This window comes from Odocoileus virginianus, chromosome 11 (genome assembly GCF_023699985.2).
Source record: "Odocoileus virginianus isolate 20LAN1187 ecotype Illinois chromosome 11, Ovbor_1.2, whole genome shotgun sequence".
Lineage (NCBI taxonomy): Eukaryota > Metazoa > Chordata > Mammalia > Artiodactyla > Cervidae > Odocoileus > Odocoileus virginianus.
This window is the reverse complement of record NC_069684.1, coordinates 48,388,973-48,409,433: the sequence shown is the minus strand read 5'-3', so window position 1 is coordinate 48,409,433 and position 20,461 is coordinate 48,388,973. Positions and strand designations below refer to the sequence as shown.

General features: G+C 35.4%; 1 protein-coding gene across 9 annotated transcripts in view; it reads left to right on the top strand.

Annotated features, from left to right (window-relative positions):
* The window catches only part of AHCTF1 (AT-hook containing transcription factor 1), an 86,091-nt gene that overhangs the window by 7,707 nt on the left and 57,923 nt on the right, over positions 1-20,461 (top strand). For 3 of the 9 annotated variants that reach the window (XM_070474417.1, XM_070474411.1, XM_020915276.2), the window contains exons 1-6: positions 4,262-4,352; positions 7,427-7,554; positions 9,858-10,111; positions 13,397-13,577; positions 18,193-18,400; positions 20,009-20,125. In XM_070474417.1, the coding sequence (XP_070330518.1) occupies positions 7,434-7,554; positions 9,858-10,111; positions 13,397-13,577; positions 18,193-18,400; positions 20,009-20,125 (881 nt within the window). In that variant the 5' untranslated portion in view covers positions 4,262-4,352; positions 7,427-7,433. Of the gene's footprint in view, positions 1-4,260; positions 4,353-6,993; positions 7,017-7,426; positions 7,555-9,857; positions 10,112-13,396; positions 13,578-18,192; positions 18,401-20,008; positions 20,126-20,461 lie in introns of those variants that run through there. The other 6 variants (XM_070474413.1, XM_070474412.1, XM_070474414.1 and 3 more) reach the window with 4 other exon arrangements.

Below are 20,461 nucleotides of genomic sequence, written 5' to 3'. Positions count from 1 at the left end.
GTCATACCTGAATGTTCTAGTGGTTTTCCCTACTTTCTTCAATTTAAGTCTGAATTTTGCAGTAAGGAGTTCATGATCTGAGCCACAGTTCGCTTGCTCCCAGTCTTGTTTTTGCTGACACTATATAGCTTCTCCATCTTCGGCTGCAAATAACATGATCAGTCTGATTTCGATATTGACCATCTGGTGATGTCTCATGAGTAGAGTTGTCTCTTGTGTTGTTCGAAGAGGGTGTTTGCTATGACCAGTGAGTTCTCTTGACAAAACTCTGTTAGCCTTTGCCCTGCTTCATTTTGTACTCCAAGGCCAAACTTGCCTGTTAGTCCAGGTATCTCTTGACTTCCTGCTTTTGCATTCCAGCCCCCTATGATATAAAGGACATCTTTTTTTCTTGTTAGCTCTAGACAGTTTTGTAGGTCATAATTTTCATCAAATTGAGGGAGAATTTGGCCATTGATTTTTCCAGATATTTCTGTCTTCTTTTGGAGATTGAAAAGACCCTGATGCTGGGAGTGATTGGGAGCAGGAGGAGAAGGGGACGACAGAGGATGAGATGGCTGGATGGCATCCCCGACTCTATGAACTTGAGTTTGAGTAAACTCTGAGAGTTGGTGATGGACAGGGAGGCCTGGCGTGCTGTGATTCATGGGGTCGCAAAGAGTCGGGCACGACTTAGCAACTGAACTGAACTGAATACATGTATTAGGTCACTCAGATTGTCTCATAGCTCACTGATGCTTTCTCCTTTCTTTCCTCACCCCAGTCTTTTTTTCTTACTGTGCTTCATTTTAGTGTCTACTATGGATGTTTAAGTTAACTTATACTTTCTGTGTCTAATCTGTTAATCCCATCCAGTATATTTTCTCATTGCTAGAAATTTGATTTAGACTTTGGATATCTTCCATATCTTTCCTTAATGTGTTCATGCTTTCCTCTATCTTGTTGGATGTAGCGACTCTAGCAAGAATAACTTAATTGATTTACGTTTCTTGTCCAGTAATTCTAACTTCTGTGTGATTTCTAGGTCTGTTTCAGTTTGTTGTTTTTTTCCACTAAAGGGTCGTATTTTGCTGTTTCTTTGGATGTCTGCCATTTTTCAGTTGGATGCCAGACACTGTGAATTTTATTTTCCTGAGTACTGGATATTTTTGCAGATATTTATATATTCTTGAGCTTTGTTTGGGGATGCAGCTGAGTTTCTCGGAAGCAGTTTTATTCTTTTGAGGCTTGCTTGTTTTAGACCAAAACAGCCTTTAAACAGGGCCTGATTTTTCTCCCCACCCCTGAAGTAGTCAGGACCTTTCTGAGTACTCTGCTCAGTACCCATGTTTTAGGGCCCCCCCCACACACACACTCTGGAGTTATACCTGGGCCTGTGAACATTTTGTGGATCATTTCCAGTGACTCATTCCTTGGTCTCTGGTACTTTCCTTATATGCTTATGTTAATCATATGAAGATCCAGGGGAACCCACTGCAGATCCCTGGAGTTCTTTGTGTGACCCTTTGTACTAGAGTTACTCCACCCTGTGAATTCTAGCCACCTTTGAGTTCTCAACCCTGTTTCAGTTCAAGGAAACCCTTGGGCCTTATTTGGGTTCCCTCTCAGCTCTGTGTCCTGGATTCTCTCTATACATAGTAACATTGTTCAGTCCTAGAGGTCATCTTGTTTTTCTTCTCTGTTCTACCTATTGTCCTGTTTCTGAACAACCTGTTTTCATATGTTTTCTTTTTTTTTTATAAGGTGGGAGAGTATATTGGGAATCGAAATGACAATTATGTTCTTGAATATTATGACTGAGCCATTTCTTCTACATCATAATACTTGGTGTTTTGTTTTTTTTTAATTAAAAAGAATGTAACAGAAAATACATCCAGCCTGAGAAATGAACAATTTTCAAAAATTTGATTATTGTGCACCTGTCAGATGAGTTTTAGAATCACTTTGTGAAAGTCTTCTAAAAATTCTTTTAGGGTAATGTTGATTGAATTGCAGTGATCATGGAACTTTTTTGCTTAATGGCCATGAACTGATTATACTTTGGGTAAAGCTACCCAGAGTGTTTGGAATTTTGAAGGTTTTAGCTCTAGAGAAATGATTTTGGTTTCAAGTTTAATAGGAAAAATGTATTCACTTCAGTTTACCATTATATTCTTTTAAATCAAGGCATTAAAGGGCCATCAGAGATGAAATCCTCTTTCCTGCCTAAATTTGTGTAAAATTTCCTTTGGTGCTAAAATGTTTAGAAGAGGTATACAATCAATTTCTGAAAACATAATGCTTCCAGCATCTAAAACTTGAGCCTAGGTTGTCATGTAAATATAAGATGTTAATATAAGAGGCTAATGAATGGACAGTACTTTTCACTGACTATATGTTATAGTAATAATAGTTTAATTTAGTTTGATTATACTTTGGATCTGTTTTGGATAAAAACATTTCCACCTTTAATGACTGGGAAATCTCAAACATAACTTTTTTTTTAGTTTTTTTGAGTTAATGCTAACAAATATGTTTTTTGAGGTAGTCGATTAGACTTTTGTCTAGAAGATAGCATTTATAGCCTGAATAGAAAATTGTAGCTAATGTTTTATTAACTTTCTGAGTAACCTTTTCAATTCTGTTTTTTCTTTTCACATAAATTGGTAGTGGGTCTAAGTACTTGCCAATTATAGAATGACCAGAAAGAACAGGAAACTGGAGATCAAAAGACCAATAGTCTAGTCTTTGACAAAGACTGAATCACTGGAATTCAGAGATTTATTTATTTGTAAAATGAGTGGGTTTTATTAACAGTTTGTATTGCATGGTAAAGGGTGGAAAAATAAATCACTTATTATGTAGTTAGTCAATATTCTTTGTCCCCTTTAGTGAAACTAGTAGGGTTAAAGTAAGTAAGATCGAATCTGTCCCCTAGAGAACTTTCTAGTTGGGGATACAAAGAGTCAGTTGCAGAGTGCGTAAGTGCCATCCATGATAGGGAAAGTACCAGGTTCATCAGAAACAAACAGAATTTTAACAACCTGGACAATGAAAGTTTTCTTTGTTTTTTTTTTTTTTGAAGAATCATTTTTTTAACTAAGTCCTCAAAGTTTCTGCATAGTGATGGAATCATTAACCCAGAGAAGAAACAGAAGAATAGAAACAAATCTGTAGAGAGGAGGAAGAAAGATTGTTTCATTTTGGAAATGTTGACTTTGAGGTGTCATGGTAGCAGCGACATAGGGAATGGTTAGTCGTGTCTGTCACTTTGGAAGGAATGTGGTGTTGCTGTCTTAGAATATTTGAAGCCTGGATTTTTTTCTTCTGATGATCTGATGTGATGATCTGATGATGAGATAGAGGATATAGCATGGCATTTTCTTTTTCTTTTTTTAAGAAGAGTGATTTCATTTCTAGTGTCTAGAAATAATATCTAATTTAAGAAAATTTCCATTTTAAACATTTTATTAATTTTTATTTGTCTCTGCTCGGTCTTAGTGATGGCACTTGGGATCTTCAGTCTTTGGTTGTGGCATGTGGGATATAGTTCCCAGACCAGGAATCTTTAACCTGGGCCCTCTGCGCTGGGAGCTCGGGGTCTTTCTGCCACTGGACCACCGGGGAAGTCCCAAAATGGCATTTTCTTGATTGTTAAGTGAATATTAGTTTGATTGGCACCTTCTTCCCATCTTAGGTTATATAAATATCTCCTGTATTTTCAAAGTTTTATTTTTATTTTAGATTTGTTTTTTTAATTAATTATTGATTTTATAAAAATGAAAGACATTAAAAAAAATTGAAGCCATATCAAAACATAAAGAGAGGAACAAATCACCCCAAAGTAAGTAGTGCTACTATGTTGTATTTCAGACATCGCTATAGCCAATACCAATAGAAGATTTCATAGAGATTAGTTTTATGAAATGAAATAGACTGTAAATGTCACTTTTTAGAAAGATTTCACATACAGAATAGTTTTATGAAATGAATAAAATTAAAATAATGTTATTTTTTAGAAAATTAATTTTATAAGAAAAACTGAAAGGACAGGAATTTAGTAATTTCTGTGTTTAGTAATTTATGATAATTCCTTTAACACGTCAGTCATTTGTTTCTAAAGGTGATAGTTTTTGGTTTGGTTTGATTTTTAAGAAACATCTTTTAGGCATGCTCAGTTTCTCAGCTGTGTCTCTCTGCGACCTCTCAGTCTCTTTATGTGTCTCTGAGTTGTGACTCTTTGTGACCTCATGGACTCTAGCTTTCCAGGCTCCTCTGTCCATGGGATTAATCCAAGCAAGAATCCTGGAGTGGGTCACCATTTCTTCAGGGGATCTTTCCAATGAGGGATTGAACCTGCATCTCCTGCATTAGTGGGTGGATTCTTTACCACTGAGCTACCTGGGAAGCCCTATCTTTTAATGATGTTTGTTAACTATTGTTTTGACATAGTTTCAGTCTGGTAGTATTGATTTTATTTTCTGAGAATGGCCTGGGCTGAGGATTAGAGTTGTGTGTGGTCCCTGCTGGGGAACCTTGTACCTCGGAAAATGACTTGTACCTGGTTGATGTCGTTCTCCTGGTAGGGACTGTCCTTTGGACATTAATGTCTTTCTCCCAAGAAAGTAGCACAGTGCTCTGGAATATGGCACTCTAACGAGGTCCAGGGCTTTCCTGATTGTTGGTAAAGAGCAATGCAGGAGACCCCCATTTGGTTCCTGGGTTGGGAAGATCTGTTGGAGAAGAGATAGGAAAGAGGTCCAGTGTTACATAGTATGTAATGAGAGGCTTTTTAATCTGGTATTTTCCTCGGGTTATCTATATTCACCCTTTTAATTTACTTCTTTCCAAACTGAAGAATATTCAAATTCTATGGATTTTTTAACTAATCTTTTTTTTCCTGTATTATTTCATTCTGTACACATACACATGTACTTTTATTCATTTTGTAGCTATTAGAGGAGTGTATAGTGGTATGTGTGTGGATCACTTGTTTTGCTCTACCAACGCGTAGCTTCTTTGCAGGAAATGAGTAGCAGATTGTCCCAGTAACTTTAATTGAATAATCCATATTTCTGCTCTGGTTTGAAATATCCAAATATCGTCTAAATTTTTGTGGTTCTGTGTCTAAATTACCTGTTTCAGTGACTTATTTGTGCATCACTAGCATATTATAGGTATTACAGTTCATCTATTTACCAGGGCTTTGACAAACCATTCTTTCTGTATCTTAGAAGTTGTGTTTGATCATTATTCTATCTGAAGCCTTCCCTTAGAATTCCCTTTAAGGAGGATCTGTTTGTGCAAAACTTAAGTTTTTGTCAAAAAATGTGTTTTCATATTTGTTTGGGGGGATCATTTCAGTGATAGATAAATTACATGTTGACAACCATTTTTGCTTAGAATTTTAAAGATATTCCAGACTTCTGATTTCTGCTGTTGTTGAAAAGTCGCTTCTTTTTATTTGATCTAGAATTTACTGCTCTTCCTGATTTCAGTAAATTTGTCTTTACAAATCTCGGAAACATCTTTTAGAATATTGTCTCTTTCTTGCTGTTAGTATTATATTTGGGGGGATTCTGAATAAACATATGTTAGATTTTTTCCCCCTGTATTGTCTGTAACTTTTAAATACTCATCTCTGTCTCTTGTGCTGCATTTTTTTCTCTCTACAGCTTTTCTTATCTTTTGAGTGTGTTTTTGTTGACTATTAAGTAGGTGCAAAATAATTATTTGTTAAAAAAAAGAATATTTGTTGAGTGGGTACAAAAGAATATTTGTAAATAACAAAGAAGCATGATGCAAAGAATACCTGTGTGCTCACTACCACGTTTTAGAAAAAGAAAGCTAATTACTTGGTGTCCCTCACTGTTCCTCTCCATCCAGTCCCCTCTCTCCTCTCACTTTGTGTTTATGGTGTCCTTTGTTTTATTCAGTTTTGCTCCATGAGTTTGTATTCTTAGGCAATAGTTTGTTTAGTTTTGCAGTCTTTTAAACTTTATGTAGGGTTTCCCTAATAGCTCAGTTGTAAGTGTAGTTCTGCGTGTATTTTCTCTACTTTTAATATACTTTGATGTTGGTCCGTATTGTTGCATTGTAGCTGCTACATTCTCACTGCTCCATTGAGGTTTTTTCCCCCCTTGAGTTCTAAATTTTACTTATTTCACTTTTCATTCCAGCAGTTCTTCCCCCATTCCCCAAATCTATTTGACCAATTTTCATTGTAATTTTTAGTTTATTCCTCATTAGCAAGCTAGATCTTTGGTTTCTTTAAACCTATTAAACATACCTATTTTTTATTCTCTTATTTCAGTATCTGAATGAAGTCTTTGATAGGTTAATTCTGCTTGCTATTGATCATGATATCCTTGTTTTGTTATTTTGACTGTAAGTTCATTTTCTTTGAAACTTCATCTTTGAGAACTCTTGAGATTCTAGAAAATATTTGGTAGTTTCTGTGGGTTGCTTGGAGCGTTACCAACCTGAGACTACTTTATATGATATTTTTAACCTGAGTATTTTCTGGTACCATGCCTTGAATTCTGGATACTAATTTGTATGAAGGGAATTTTTCTTTTTCATGTGTAGAAACTTTAGGTTGTGGTCAAAATGAACTGCTCCCTCTCCTGCACAGAGAGTGTTTCTCTCACTCACCTATTTGCTGATACAGCCCTGTGGAGTTTAATGGGGTTGGGGTGGGGTGGGGGGAGGCCCTCAGCTTCCATTGGCTTTGTTAGCCCTAAGGTTTTTTTTCTTTGGACCTCAGGATGCTCAAAACAAGATTAGGGTCATCAGGACTGTATTTAGTAGCTAATCTTCAAGATCCAAGCCAGCTTTTATATCTTGCAAAATTCATACTGTTTCTACATTTGGATTTGCCAGTAATCATTCAGAAAGATACTTTTAGAGTTCAGCCGTCATTTTTTCTTGTTTACAGTGGGAAAGTCATTTAGGACTTTCTAGTCTTCTATATACTGGAAAGGAAAGAATTTTTTTTTTTATCCAATTAAAGACATATACCACACTCAGTTCCTGAGGTGAGTTTGGCATTTTTCCTGGACTTTCTCCTCTTTTACTGTGGTGGTAACTGCTCTAAAACAGTATGATTTTTTTCCTGTTTTGTGTGTGAAGTGCTTTTTGAGAGTGAATGTAGCAATGCGATTAATTGCATTGAACCCAGCCTTCAAAGAATCTGTGTAGGATTCATGTGTATCCTTAGGACATCTGGTTTAATGAATCTTTACTCTCCTCAGGCTGTTTGGGAAATACTTTCTTAGAGAATATCCCAGACCTAGAGGCACATAATATGTATTTCATAATCAGATTTTAGTTTCAGTTTATTTACTTTTGTATGGTTATCTTTTTCTTTTCTCCTTCTGGCTAGAGATAATGAAATGTCTATGGTACAAATATATCATAATAATCTTACTTTAAAAATTATTTGCAGTGGAAGTATGCGAGACCTAACGGCGCAGGTGACTAGTGGTCTTCTGCAGTTCCCAGAAGTGACTATCCAAGCCCTTGGAGAAGACGAAATAACATTAGAATCTGTGCTTCATGGAAAGTTTGCTGCAGGTAAAATAATGTTGCTGAAAATTTACTTATTTGATTTGTAAGATTAATAGTAATAAACATATACTGTGATTCCTTTAATGTGGAAGAAAAAAAAGCAGAACCCACTTAGAGGGGTCTTATATGTAAGTATATTACATCTACAACTGCATATGTAATAATTTCTACTTCCTTGAGCACATTTTCATTGAATATCCTGGGATATTATAGTTCATTTTTCTTTATTACAATACCGTATATTTTATACCTTTTCATATTGAGTATCTGCATTTAAAAAGTAGAAATAATACATGGCTGGTTTTTCTTTGTAATTAGGCAGAGTTGATGAGTTTAGATTAGTACCCGAGTAATCCTGTGGGTAGAAAAACCTGACTGTGGTGCCCTGTGTGTGCATGCTCAGTCACTCTTTGCGACCCCGTGGACTGTAGCCCATCACGCTCCTCTGTCCATGGATTTTCCATGCCCTCCCCCAGGGTATTTTCCCACCCAGAGATGAACCTGCATCTCCTGCACTGATAGGTGGGTTCTTTACCACTGAGTCGCCTGGAGGTCTGTAGTGCCCTAGGTGATAAAATATATTCAGAAAGTCTTATTGCTCAATTCCATTAATCTGAACAATACCTTAATAATGATCATGTTTTAAACTATGTAACATAGCAGAAAATTATACCAAAGAAACCATTAAATTAGGGATTTCAGTCTAGTGAAATATATTGCAGAAGATTTCTCTAAAAATGAATTTGATAGCCACTCTTCCTAGCAGAAAGACAATATAGACATATAGATTAGTAATTTACCTATTTATGGAGCTGTTCTCTTGACTATTAAAGGTAATAATACTACTTCTGTTCCCTGGTGGCTCAGATGGCAAAGCGTCTGCCTACAATGCGGGAGATCTGGGTTCAATCCCTGGGTCAGGAAGATCTCCTGGAGAAGGAAATGGCAACCCACTCCAGTATTCTTGCCTGGAAAATCCTATGGACAGAGGAACCTGGTAGGCTACAGTCCATGGGGTCACAAAGAGTCAGACATGACTGAGCGACTTCACTTTCACTTTCTCTTGACTATTAAAGGTAATAAGACTACTTCTGTTACATACTAGGCACCATAACAACTTTTAATTGAGAGACTACTAGGTTTTTCTAATTAGGCACTTTTCTTTATAACTGAAAATCAGATAGGTTAAGAATTTGGTCCCAGTACACAGAAAGCAAGTTGTAAAAATGAGCTTTGAACCCATGTTTTCTGGGTCCCACTGTGCCATGCTATTTTTCAAAACTCTTCTATCAGCTGTAGTCTAGTATATACAGCTACTTGTTTAGATACGTGGTTCAGTTCATTTCAGTGACTCAGTCGTGTCAGACTCCTTGCGACCCCATCGACTTTAGCACGTCAGGCCTCAATTCAGTAGTAAAAGTTACATTGTGCATCTAACTGTTGAAGGAGAAATTGCAGGGGCTAGTTCTTGATTCTTCTGTGTTACTCACTTCCTATATATTATTCATCAGCAAGCAAATCCTCTTAGTTTTGCCTCTGAGATGAGTCTCTAGCCAGTTCACTCTTGTTTGTTCATGGCCGCCAACCAAGCACAGGCTATCATCTCCCTACTGCCGCTCTGGCCCCAGCCTTTTGTCCATTTGCTGCTTAGCAGCTGGACCGGCATTTAAAACCATAAATCAGATTGTCGCTGCCCTGCTCAAAATCCAGTTACTTTACCTTGCATGCAGAATGAAATCCAGATAAGACTAGTCAGGGGCCTCAAAGGGCTTCTGGTATCTCCTACTATTATACTAGTTATGTCTTGTCTCCTAGATTTTGAACTTTTCAGCAACAGAATCATGTGTTATATATTTCTAACTCCTGTAACACGTAATTTAACTCTTAATGTATAATGTAGTAAAAATATGAGTTTGGGAGTTAAGGAGACTTGGAATCCACTTTTGGCTCTGGTATTCATAGCTCCATGGGTTTTGGGCAAGTTTATTCATTCATACAGTTGTATGAAAGTTTAGTTGTCTTATTTCTGTATTGAAGTGTAACAAGGAGTAATGAGATAATGTATTTAAGCATATAGCACGGTACCTTTACTGGTTATTTTATTCTTAATGCAGTAGTAGTTCAATTTATTTTACTGTTTTGAGGACCACTCTGTTCTATAAATGCTTAGATTTCAATTTGAAGATAATGAGTTATAGATTATATATGTAACAGAGCTTACTGCTATTTAGTTTTGTTGCATACAGTATTAAAATAAGAAAAAAAAATTTTTTTTTAAATAAAAATTTTTAATTTCTTTTTTCTTTTAGGGAAAAATGGACTTGCTTACTTGGCCTGTGGTCCACAACTTGAGGTAGTGAATTCTCTAACAGGAGAGCGGTTATCTGCATATAGATTCAGTGGAGTAAATGAACAGCCTCCTATAGTCCTAGCTGTGAAAGAATTCTCTTGGCAGAAGAGAACTGGATTGTTAATTGGATTGGAAGAAGCAGAAGGGAGTGTTCTCTGTCTTTATGACCTTGGTTTATCAAGAGTGGTTAAAGCCATTGTTCTTCCTGGACGGGTAGGTACTGCTTAAGATATATGGCATTCTGTTTTCAAAACTAAAGCCCTGCTGGTTACATGGGTATGTTCACTTTGTAAAAATTCATTGAACTGTATACATTTATTTTTAGATTACTTTTGGGAAGTTTGTTATTTTTCATTAAAATGTTTAAAGAGGTTAAAAATACTATCAAAGCAACATAACATTTAAAGTAAAACTTTAATTGGATAAAGAAGATATATGTATATATACATACATAGTGGAATATTTCTCAGCCATCAAAAAGAATGAAATAACACCATTTGCAGCAACATGGGTGAACCTTGAGATTATAATACTAAGCAGATTGTCAGAAAGAGAAAGATAAATGCTGTATGTGAAATCTAAAATATACAAATCAACGTGTCTGTGAGACAGAAACAGACTGACAGATGTAGAGAACAGATCTGTGGTTGCCAGAGGGGCTGGGCGGAGAACAGAGGAGGGAAGGGTTGGGGGGTCGGGATTAGCACAGGCAAACTATTATTTACAGGGTGGATAAACAACGAGGTCCTGCTGTGTGGAACAGGAAACTATATTCTATTCCGTGACAAACTGTAATGGAAAAGAGTATATAGAAGGAATATATATGTGTATAACTCAGTCACTTTGCTGTACAGAAGAAATTGACACACCATTGTCAATCAGCTGTACTTAAGTAAAATTTAAATTATAGCTTACTTTTGGTTAGAAAATTACAAAGTAAAAATAATGACATGTAGTGTTCTAATCTTTTATATGACAGGTATCATCTAAGTCTTATTGTTAACTTCCAGTTTTATGAGGACACTGAAAATTTATAAAAATACTGTATTCATTACTATGACATGTTTTCCTTGCCTTTTTTATTTTTTCTCTTTTAATTTGAGACTGCAGCCTTGGAGTAATATGGGAAGTATGTCTTTATTACCATTTATGATTTGAGTAATACATTTAAATAGTGGGTTTCTTTATATTCATATTTATTAATTCTAACATATGTATGCCTTCTATATGCCAGATATCTTATCTGGTAGTAGTTATAGAAATCGAGTTGTTTCTTCAGATTTATTACTCCTTTTTTTCCGTGGTGAGAAAATGTATACACTCACAAATACATACAGTCAAAAATCATGAAAGAGTAGATGCCTGTGTGAAAGAAGTATGCACTTAGATACATACAAAAGTATATGTAGGTTTGTATGCATATGTATATATATATATATGTAATATATATAGTCTTAGAACAGAATTTTTAAACTTAAAAGGGAGCTTAATGACAAAAGATAGTTTTTATAGTGAAGAAACGGACCCAGTGGGCTAATGTAAAGTCTGAAATAATTTATAACCTGATATCTTAAATGTACTTGCCAGTGATAATGATTTTAAAGCCAGAATTATTTGGCAGTTTTTTGAGTGCTTACTGTAAATCAAGCTATGTGCTAGATTTTACAAATAAGTAGATGAATTGAACTTGGTCCATGCTGTCCGAAAAGGCTTGTAGTCTAGTAGGAGAAGACAGATTATAGGATTATAGCATAAATAAGTACTTTGATAACATTTTAGCACTCGGGGCATGAAGAACACCTGGATGACTTCTACTCACAAAGATTGGACATTTCAGGCTAAGAGACCCAACATGGAAAATGTCACAGTATTTGGAACATTTGGGAAACTAGACTTATTTAAAATGGCAGGGAAGAGTAGAAGGAGGAAGTGGGAGCCAGAAATGGTGAGGATTGAGATTGTGAATGGCCTGTTGTGTAGTTAGAGACCTCCTTCTAAAGCCTGTAGGTGAAATATTTAAAGCAGAATTGTAGTGTAAAAAGCCCTTTGGTTGGGTAGTTCAGGTAAATAAGGAAGATGAACTGAACTGAGGAAATGACATAAGAAATGAAGACTGTGGAACAGATTGCAAAGGTATATTCCTGAAGTGACATGGACAGAACTTGTTGAGTTTTAATTGGATGAGTGGTTGATACCAGATGAAATATAGGGGAAGGAAAAGATTGGGAGGGGAGTGATAGATATCTTCAAAAGGAGTTCAGTCAACTGACTTTTTTTTTTTTTTTGAAACAAGGGCACAGTACCCCCTCTTAAATTTGCTTTTAACTGCCTTTAAAATTACTTAAGGTAGCATTATCAATAGCTTCATATGTATTATTTATATGTGGAATGCTGATTACTTATCCTTCACTGAAGTAATTACAGAAAACATACTTCAGTGTTATAGACATTATTATCATAATTTAGAAAAGGAAGATAATCCATGAAATTATAGCTTTCAGAATTAGAAACACTAAAGAATGTTTTGTGTACTAATGAAATACTGAGAAAGCCAGTGTTTTGTCTGTAATATTAGGTTACAGCCTGAAACAAACTTTAACCTTACATTAACACGTAAACCACTGATAGCAAATTTTCTCTTTTCTTTCTAGGATGTTCATCAGTATTATAGTAGAAATCACCAAATACTTAATTATCAAGTATCGTACCAAATTAATTTCTGTGAATCAATAGGAAACAGAAGGAAAGCTAAGTGTAAACTAAAATACAGACTATTAGGTACAGACATTGAAAATTTGACTCATGAGATGAAAAGGGAAAATAGAACTCCATAGTGTAACAACAGTATGATTTTCTTTAAGTAATTTCAGTCCTTGTTAAATTCAGCCATCCAATTAGTGTGAAAGCTTTGTGTGAAGTCCATTATAATGTAGTGCTTTTGAAGGTTAGACCGCTTCAGGTTTTACGGCATAAAAAGGACTTAAAAAAAAAAAACGTAAACAGTAAATTTTTATGGAATGGTTTATTTTTTAGTCTTCTTTGGAGAAGAGGCTGTATATACTTTTACAGTAGCTGGTTTAGAGTTTTAAAGTAAGAAGCATCTAGGTTTGAATTTTAATGGCTTAATGACTGTGTGACTTGAATAACTCAGCTAAATTTTCTAAGCCTCAGAGTGTTTCATCTTTAAACGGGTGTAACTATTATATAGTCCAGTATCAAAGGGTTATCATGCATTAATTAGCATAATGTCTGGAATATGGTAAACTCTAGGTAAACATCAATTGTTGTTCCATCTGCATGTTGTAATTCTTACATCTGAAGATTTCATAATGTTACTCAGATTCACAAGTATCAAATGCAGATTTGTGCTTCTGTGTTGAAAATGTTAATATCTGTATAACTAGTAACCTGCTTTAACTTCAGAATTTGTTTCTTGTGTATTTAATTGTGTTTTCTCACTTTGTTTGAGGAAAACAAATAATACATTCTGCTTTCTAGGTAACAGCTATTGAACCTATAATTAACCATGGAGGAGCCAGTGCAAGCACTCAGCATTTACACCCAAGTCTGCGATGGCTTTTTGGTGTGGCAGCTGTGGTAACTGATGTTGGACAGATCCTTCTTATTGATCTATGTTTGGATGACTTGTCATGCAATCAGAATGAAGTAGAGGCATCAGGTAATTAATTAGTCATTCTTGGCTTAAAACCCAAAATTGAGCACCTGAATATTGTGATGCGTTGGGTTGTTTGTTTTTTTTTTTAATAATAATAATAAAAAAAAAGAGTCAAAAACTCATTTATGTGTCTTTTTAAAAATTGTTTGCTTGTATTGTTTTATTGTTTTGGGCGCTGTGGATTTTTTTTGCATGAGTTACTATGTTTTATTGATTAAGTGTTTATAAGCTAAAGTAGTTCTTGAAAGAGAGAGGGACATGTTCTCAGATATACAACTGAATAACATCATTCAAATTATTAAGTAAATACAAAGAAGGGCTGAAAGGTATAAAAATCTTGATCCTTATCAGACAATATAAAATTATCCAACTGTGTAGGATCTAGCATACTATTTATGTTCCTGTGGTAAGCCTAAGATAGAAATAAAGTAATTTGATAGAAAACAACAGTAATTTAAAAGTCTTCCCGCACAAAATAGCATCTTGAGGTGGAACTAGAGCTTAATTAATTAATAAGGAAAGAGAGGGCGGTGACTCAGTGGTAGAGGATCCGCCTGCCAGTGCTAGAGACTGGGCTTCTCTCTCTGACCCCACAAGACCTCACGTGCCACAGCTACTGAGCCTGCACTCTAGAGCCTGGGAGCCGCGGCTGCTGAAGCCTTCTGGGCCTGGAGCCTGTGCTCCGAGGCAAGAGAAGCTGCCCACGCTGAGAAGCCAGCACATCCAACCAGAGCATGGCCGGTGCTCACCACTAGAAAAAAGCCCACCCAGCAGTGAAGATGCAGCACAGCCAAAACTGAATAAATAAATAAAAATTTTTTATAGAATATAGAGAGACAGTTTCCCCTTTTAGTACTATTGTGCTTAGTCGCTCAGTCATGTCTGACTCTTGGAACCCCCTGGACTGTAGCCCGCCAGGCTCCTCTGTTCTTGGAATTCTCCAGGCAAGAAGACTGGAGTGGGTTGCTATTTCCTACTCCAGGGGATCTTTTCAACCCAGGAATCGAACCTGGATCTTCTGCATTGCAGGCAGACTCTTAACTGATTGAGCTAGAGGGAAGCCCCTTTTTTTTTTTTTTTTTTTTTTAAGTACTATGGGTATATTTATAAATCTACTCTTGAGTAGTAGTTTGTTTTTGTGATTCATGTTACTCTTGATTGGTTTATGTAGGGAGAAGAGCTAACCTAAAAACTTTAAAAATATGTCTTTTATCTATTAAGTTTTAGGAAAGGACTATTTAACCTTGAGGACCTTCTTGATTTTTAAAATAGTCCTGTAATATTAGTGCAGATCTTTTTATTTTGGGATCAGCTAACAAACAGATACAAATAATCAATATTTTGTCCCAATATATAATAATGAGTATGACTATTAAGAACTGTTGGTATGTAATAAGACTGATTAAAACTACAAATTTGGTAAAAATTATGTTTGACAAGAAATTGAAGAACCAGATTATCTGATCAAAATTTAGATCTGCAAAATATTATGTAGAAGAGTTTGATTTGGTAGAAATAATGGCCCCAAATGCACTTAAGGGAAAAAAGTTCTCATAGTGATGGAAACTACACCTTGAGATTTGAGGTGTGTATGTATTGAGGTCTGATTGGTCTTAATAAAATTTTAGGTACAGTATAAATGAAAAGAATCGATTAGTAAGAATGGCAGTAACTAAAAATGAATTTGTGGACTATTAGAAATGATTTAGCTACTCTTTGTAAAAAATTGATGAAAGAATTAAATAGTCTTAATGGAGTTTTGCTCCAGAGTGTGTTTGGTGCATGATATCATTACAGTTGTAAGGCTAATTAAAATATCGGTATTCATAATTAAAACTCATCAGATCGAAATAGTAGAGTTGAAAACACATTTTATTTCAGTAGTCAGTAGTTCCTTTCCATACAAGAGTTAATTTTATAGTGACATTTTATAATTTTAATTTTATAGTGAATTTTTTCTCAACTATGAGAATTAGGAAGCTGGTGAATTTTATAGCATACAAAAAGTTGAGTTTTGGGGTTTAAGCAAAATGTATATTTTTGTTTACATAAATAATTTATGATTACAATTATTTAGACCACGGAAACACACACAACATAGAAAATGAAGTTCCTAACATTTATCATACTATAAGTACTGTTAACAGTGTTTCTTATACATTCCAAACTTAATAGTGTTTCTTATACATTCTTTACACACATCACTACATAAAGAGTCTGCTTTATTTTCTAGAATAACTTTACAGTATTCCATTGAATGGATTAGTTATTTTGGCAAAGTTTAATCACTTGCTATTTTCTGAGGAGAAAAATCAGAAGCAGAATGGATTGGGGGGTACTCATACAACTATAATGTGATAGGATTTTTTCCTCTTCATTAACAGCATTGAGGGAATATACCCTTGCACAACAGTTAGAGCAATAAATGAGCCTGAATTTTTTAAATGTAAACATTTGGGACATTGTCAAGTAGAATAATAAAAGAATTCCCACAAACCTGTTACCTAAATTCAAGTTAGTTCATATGGTAGATTCAAAATTTACCATATGTGCATCTGTTCTATTTCCCTTTCCTCCCTTCTTTCTTTTAGTCTATTAATTTAAAGCAAATAATGATTATTTTACTACTAATCATGATGCCATTTACCACTGTTGAAAGCATTAATGATTACTTGGTATAGTGTTAATTACTAGTCCATAATGAAATTGCTATGATTTTCTCTAAAGCATCTTTTTGTATTTGAATTGTTTGAACCAGGATCCAAACACATTACATTTGACAGTTTGCATCTCATGTCTGTTTAAATGTAGAACAATCCTCCCTCTATCCTCTCCTTATTTATTTATTTTTAGTTCCACTGTGTTGCTAAAGATATTATTTTGGAATGATCTATGTATCTTCACATGGTGTCATTTACATTTTATATTTTCTGTAAATGTAAGTTAGCTCAGATTAGATTCAGATTTAACATTTGACAGGTATGTTTCAGAAGTGCTGGCTATTTCATAATGTTTCACATCAGGAGGCACGTTGTGTCTTGTTTTATATTTAGTGATCAGTGGGTTTAGGTGATGACAGCATGATCCATCCACCTTTGTACCAGTGGTTCTCAACTGGGGGTGATTTTTTTGCCCTCTAGATTTTTGGTCATATCTAAAGATAGTTTTGGCTGTTAATACTGGAGAGAGTAGGTGCTAATGGCGTCTAGTAGACAGAGGCCAAAGATGCTGTTAACATCCTTACCATCTTTCTAAATTCCATATATATGTGTTAGTATACTGTAATGGTCTTTATCTTTCTGGCTTACTTCACTCTGTATAATGGGCTCCAGTTTCATCCATCTCATTAGAACTGATTCAAATGAATTCTTTTTAATGGCTGAGTAATTCTATAAAGCACAACAGAGAATTATCTGACCCAAAATGTTAATAGGGCCAAGGTTGAAAAATCATACTTGAAATTAGTTGTTTCTCCATTGACACTGTTGCCTAGATCTCTTATTTTAATAGGGCTGCAAAAATGATTTTAAAGTTCTGATAATCTAAAAGAAGAATTTTTTTTATTAATTAGGCATATTTGTTTATCTTGAAATACAATTTGTACAGAAAAGGCAGAATAAATGCATATTCTGCTGTTTATTTAAGTACTGATTTTCCGAGTAAGAAGCTGGTACTCAGCTACTTTCAGTGGTTCAGTAAGGTCTCTTAAAAGTAAAGAAGGTAGAAACTCATGGGGTTTTACATAATACTTACTATGCTTTATTCGTTTATTTTCATTATTTTTTATTGTTGTTCTTAAAAGTGTCCTGTTTTTGCTAATGAAGTCACCTTCATGGAATCTGACACATCACCTTAGAGTTTGATAGCTTCCTAGATTTCTGGCACAAGATATACCAGGCTCATCTTACATACTTTCTGTTTCTGACTTGGAACCAGCCATTCTCTGAGGGGAATATTTAGGTTGTTACTCCTGAATTTGAGTAAAGAAACCGTCAGCTTTGTTTATGATGTTAAGGAAGTTTATTCTTCTTTACTCATTTGTTTCTGGCTGTGCTGGGTCTTTGTTGCTGGGCACAGGCTTTCTCTAGTTGCAGTGAGCAGGGGCTGCTCTCTAGTTGCGATGCACAGGCTTCTCAGCATTGGCTTCTCTTCTGCTGAGCACGGACTGACTCCAGGGCTCTCAGGCTTCAGCAACTGTGGTACCCAGGCTCTAGAGCGCAGGCTCAGTAGTTGTGGCGCATGGGCTTGGTTAGTTACCCCACAGCGTGAGGGAATCTTCCCAGATCAGGGATTGAACCCGTTTCTCTCTCCTGCATTGGAACGCGGATTCTTTACCGTTGAGCCACCAGGGAAACCCCAAGAAAATTAGTTCTGTTAAAATGGGTAACATTTGATATGTACTGTGAGATTTTAAAGATATTACACAATTAAATGTGTTTTGAAAATTATAACATTTAAAATAAAGGTGGCTAGTTCATATAGTCAGTATGCTTTGTTATCACTAATCTTATTTTAATTGACCCTAGTAGTTTTCAGCTGCTGATTGAATAATGGGTGACATACTTGGTTTTATGCTGTTTATAGTTTGTTAATCTTACTTGTCCTATTTGTTTTTTAGACCTTGAAGTTGTAACTGGTATCCCAGCTGAAGTGCCGCACATCAGAGAAAATGTGATGCGAGAAGGACGCCATCTGTGTTTTCAGTTAGTCAGCCCATCAGGAACAGCCGTTTCAGCCCTTAGTTACATAAACCGGACAAATCAGCTTGCTGTAGGTTTTTCTGATGGCTATCTAGCACTTTGGAACATGAAAAGCATGAAAAGAGAGTAAGGACAACTTTTTAGTTATTTGATTTATTAGTAATTTTTTTCTGAATATACTCAATTACTAATATTTAAAGATTGGCATAAACAGGAAAAGATAGGGTAGACTAAGGATTGAATGGCTGCATAAGTTTCCATTGCATGAAATAATGACTTAGTATAAAAAGGAGTGACTTAGCATATCAATTTAAGTTGAGTCAATGTATTTAAAAGGAATTTTGATGAATTTTCTACTAGTCCAGTGGTTTGGACTCTACACTTTAACTGCTGTAGTACGGATTCAATCCCTGGTCAGGGAACCAAGATCCTGCAAGCCGCACGGCACAGCGGGAAAAAAAAAAAAAAATCCCTCAAAATCTGGCATTTTAGTCATTGTGGAGTTCAGTTTGCTAGTAAACTATGACTCTACTAAGATACCTGGTATGAATTCTTTCAGAAGTACTTTTCTGCATAACCATAATAATAGTAGTAGTTTTCAGTTGACAGAAAAAAAACAGACTTTTCAAGAAAATGGCAAAATACTGTATTTAAAATTTTTATGCTGTCAGAAACTTTCCCCAAATATAATTGTTTTGATACTTTTTAATTAAGCCTTTATTAAAATTGCTGAGGAATCCATTTTATTACTTTACCTTTATTTATTGAATTATTGAATTAACTCCATTTATTGAGGGAGGTAAGGCACTATAGGTTTTAAATCATATCTCTTGAATTAAATAGATACCTATTTGTCCTTTAAGTTGTCAATTTAATATTTCTTCTTTTTTCTTCCAAGTAATATCGGAATATTTTCTTGAGTAACTTGTCTTTCAAATGAGTCAACAAAATAGTCACCTTTCCAAACTTTCTGCTCAGTTTTTCTCACCAACAAATTGGTGCCTACTTGGCAGTGTTTGGTTGATTATAAATGTTTGCCAAGTTTAAAGTGAAGGAGAGAGAGAGAGATGGAAAATAACAATGTATATATACCAGGTCTATTTTTTTTTTTAAAGTAAACATTGACTGTCCTTGCACTTCCTCACACTCAGTTTTTCTGTACAGTGCCAGTGGTGAAGTGACATGCTGTTGCCTAGTAGCTCCCTATGGGAATTCCATCTTCACTGTCTTTGTTTATACCCTTTTATCAGCTCTTGTCTTTGAATTGTTCACAGAGGAATGCCTGGAGAACCTGTCTTCTAGAGGATTTTCTTGAGCTCAGTCTTCTCTTCACTAATTATGCTTTTTCGAGGGATTTGTGAGAACTCTTCAGATTCTAACTCATTCTGTTGTAGTAATGGGAAACTGAAGCCGCTAAGGTGGAGTGTTGTGGTGGTATTTCATCTCTTTTTAAAGTACCTGTTATTGGGGAACAGGATGTAGTGGCATACATTTATATGACTAGGAGGAATAGTTCGTGCTTTAGTGAGTCTGACCCTTCCCAGTTCTACCTGGGAAATGGGATGCCATGCTCATTTTCTTGATGTCTTGTACCCTGTGTGTTTTTGAGGATAAGATGATTGTAAGAGCAGTAGTTGTTCTAACCCAAATTCTTACACATGAGGCATCTTCTTCCTTTTTCATGACATTGTAACTTAGAAGTATGAAGTGTACTGATTTTTGTGCCTGTTATAGATACTACACACAGTTGGAAGGTGGAAGAGTTCCTGTATATGCTGTCACTTTTCAAGAACCTGAAAATGATCCTCGCAATTGCTGTTATCTCTGGGCTGCTCAGTCTACACAAGATAGGTAAATGTGACATATGTGGTTTTTCATAATATTTGTCAAGAGTGGCATGGCAGTTAATTTCTTTTGCAAAGCTTTATGCTATCTTGCCTCTTTTTAATGAGAGCCACATAATTCAGTGAATTAGTAAGTGGCAGTTGAAATGACTTTAAAAGGTAAATAATTGTTCCTATATGTTTGAGTAAGTCTGAGGTATCAGTAAGAAGAAATTGCGCTTGCTTGACTTGTTTGGATGTAATATATATTTCAGAGAGTAAGCTGATAACACATGAGTAGGCAGCTTCTCATTCCTCAGACAGTTGTTACGGCTTTCTGTGTTCTCTCATAAGAACATCTTTT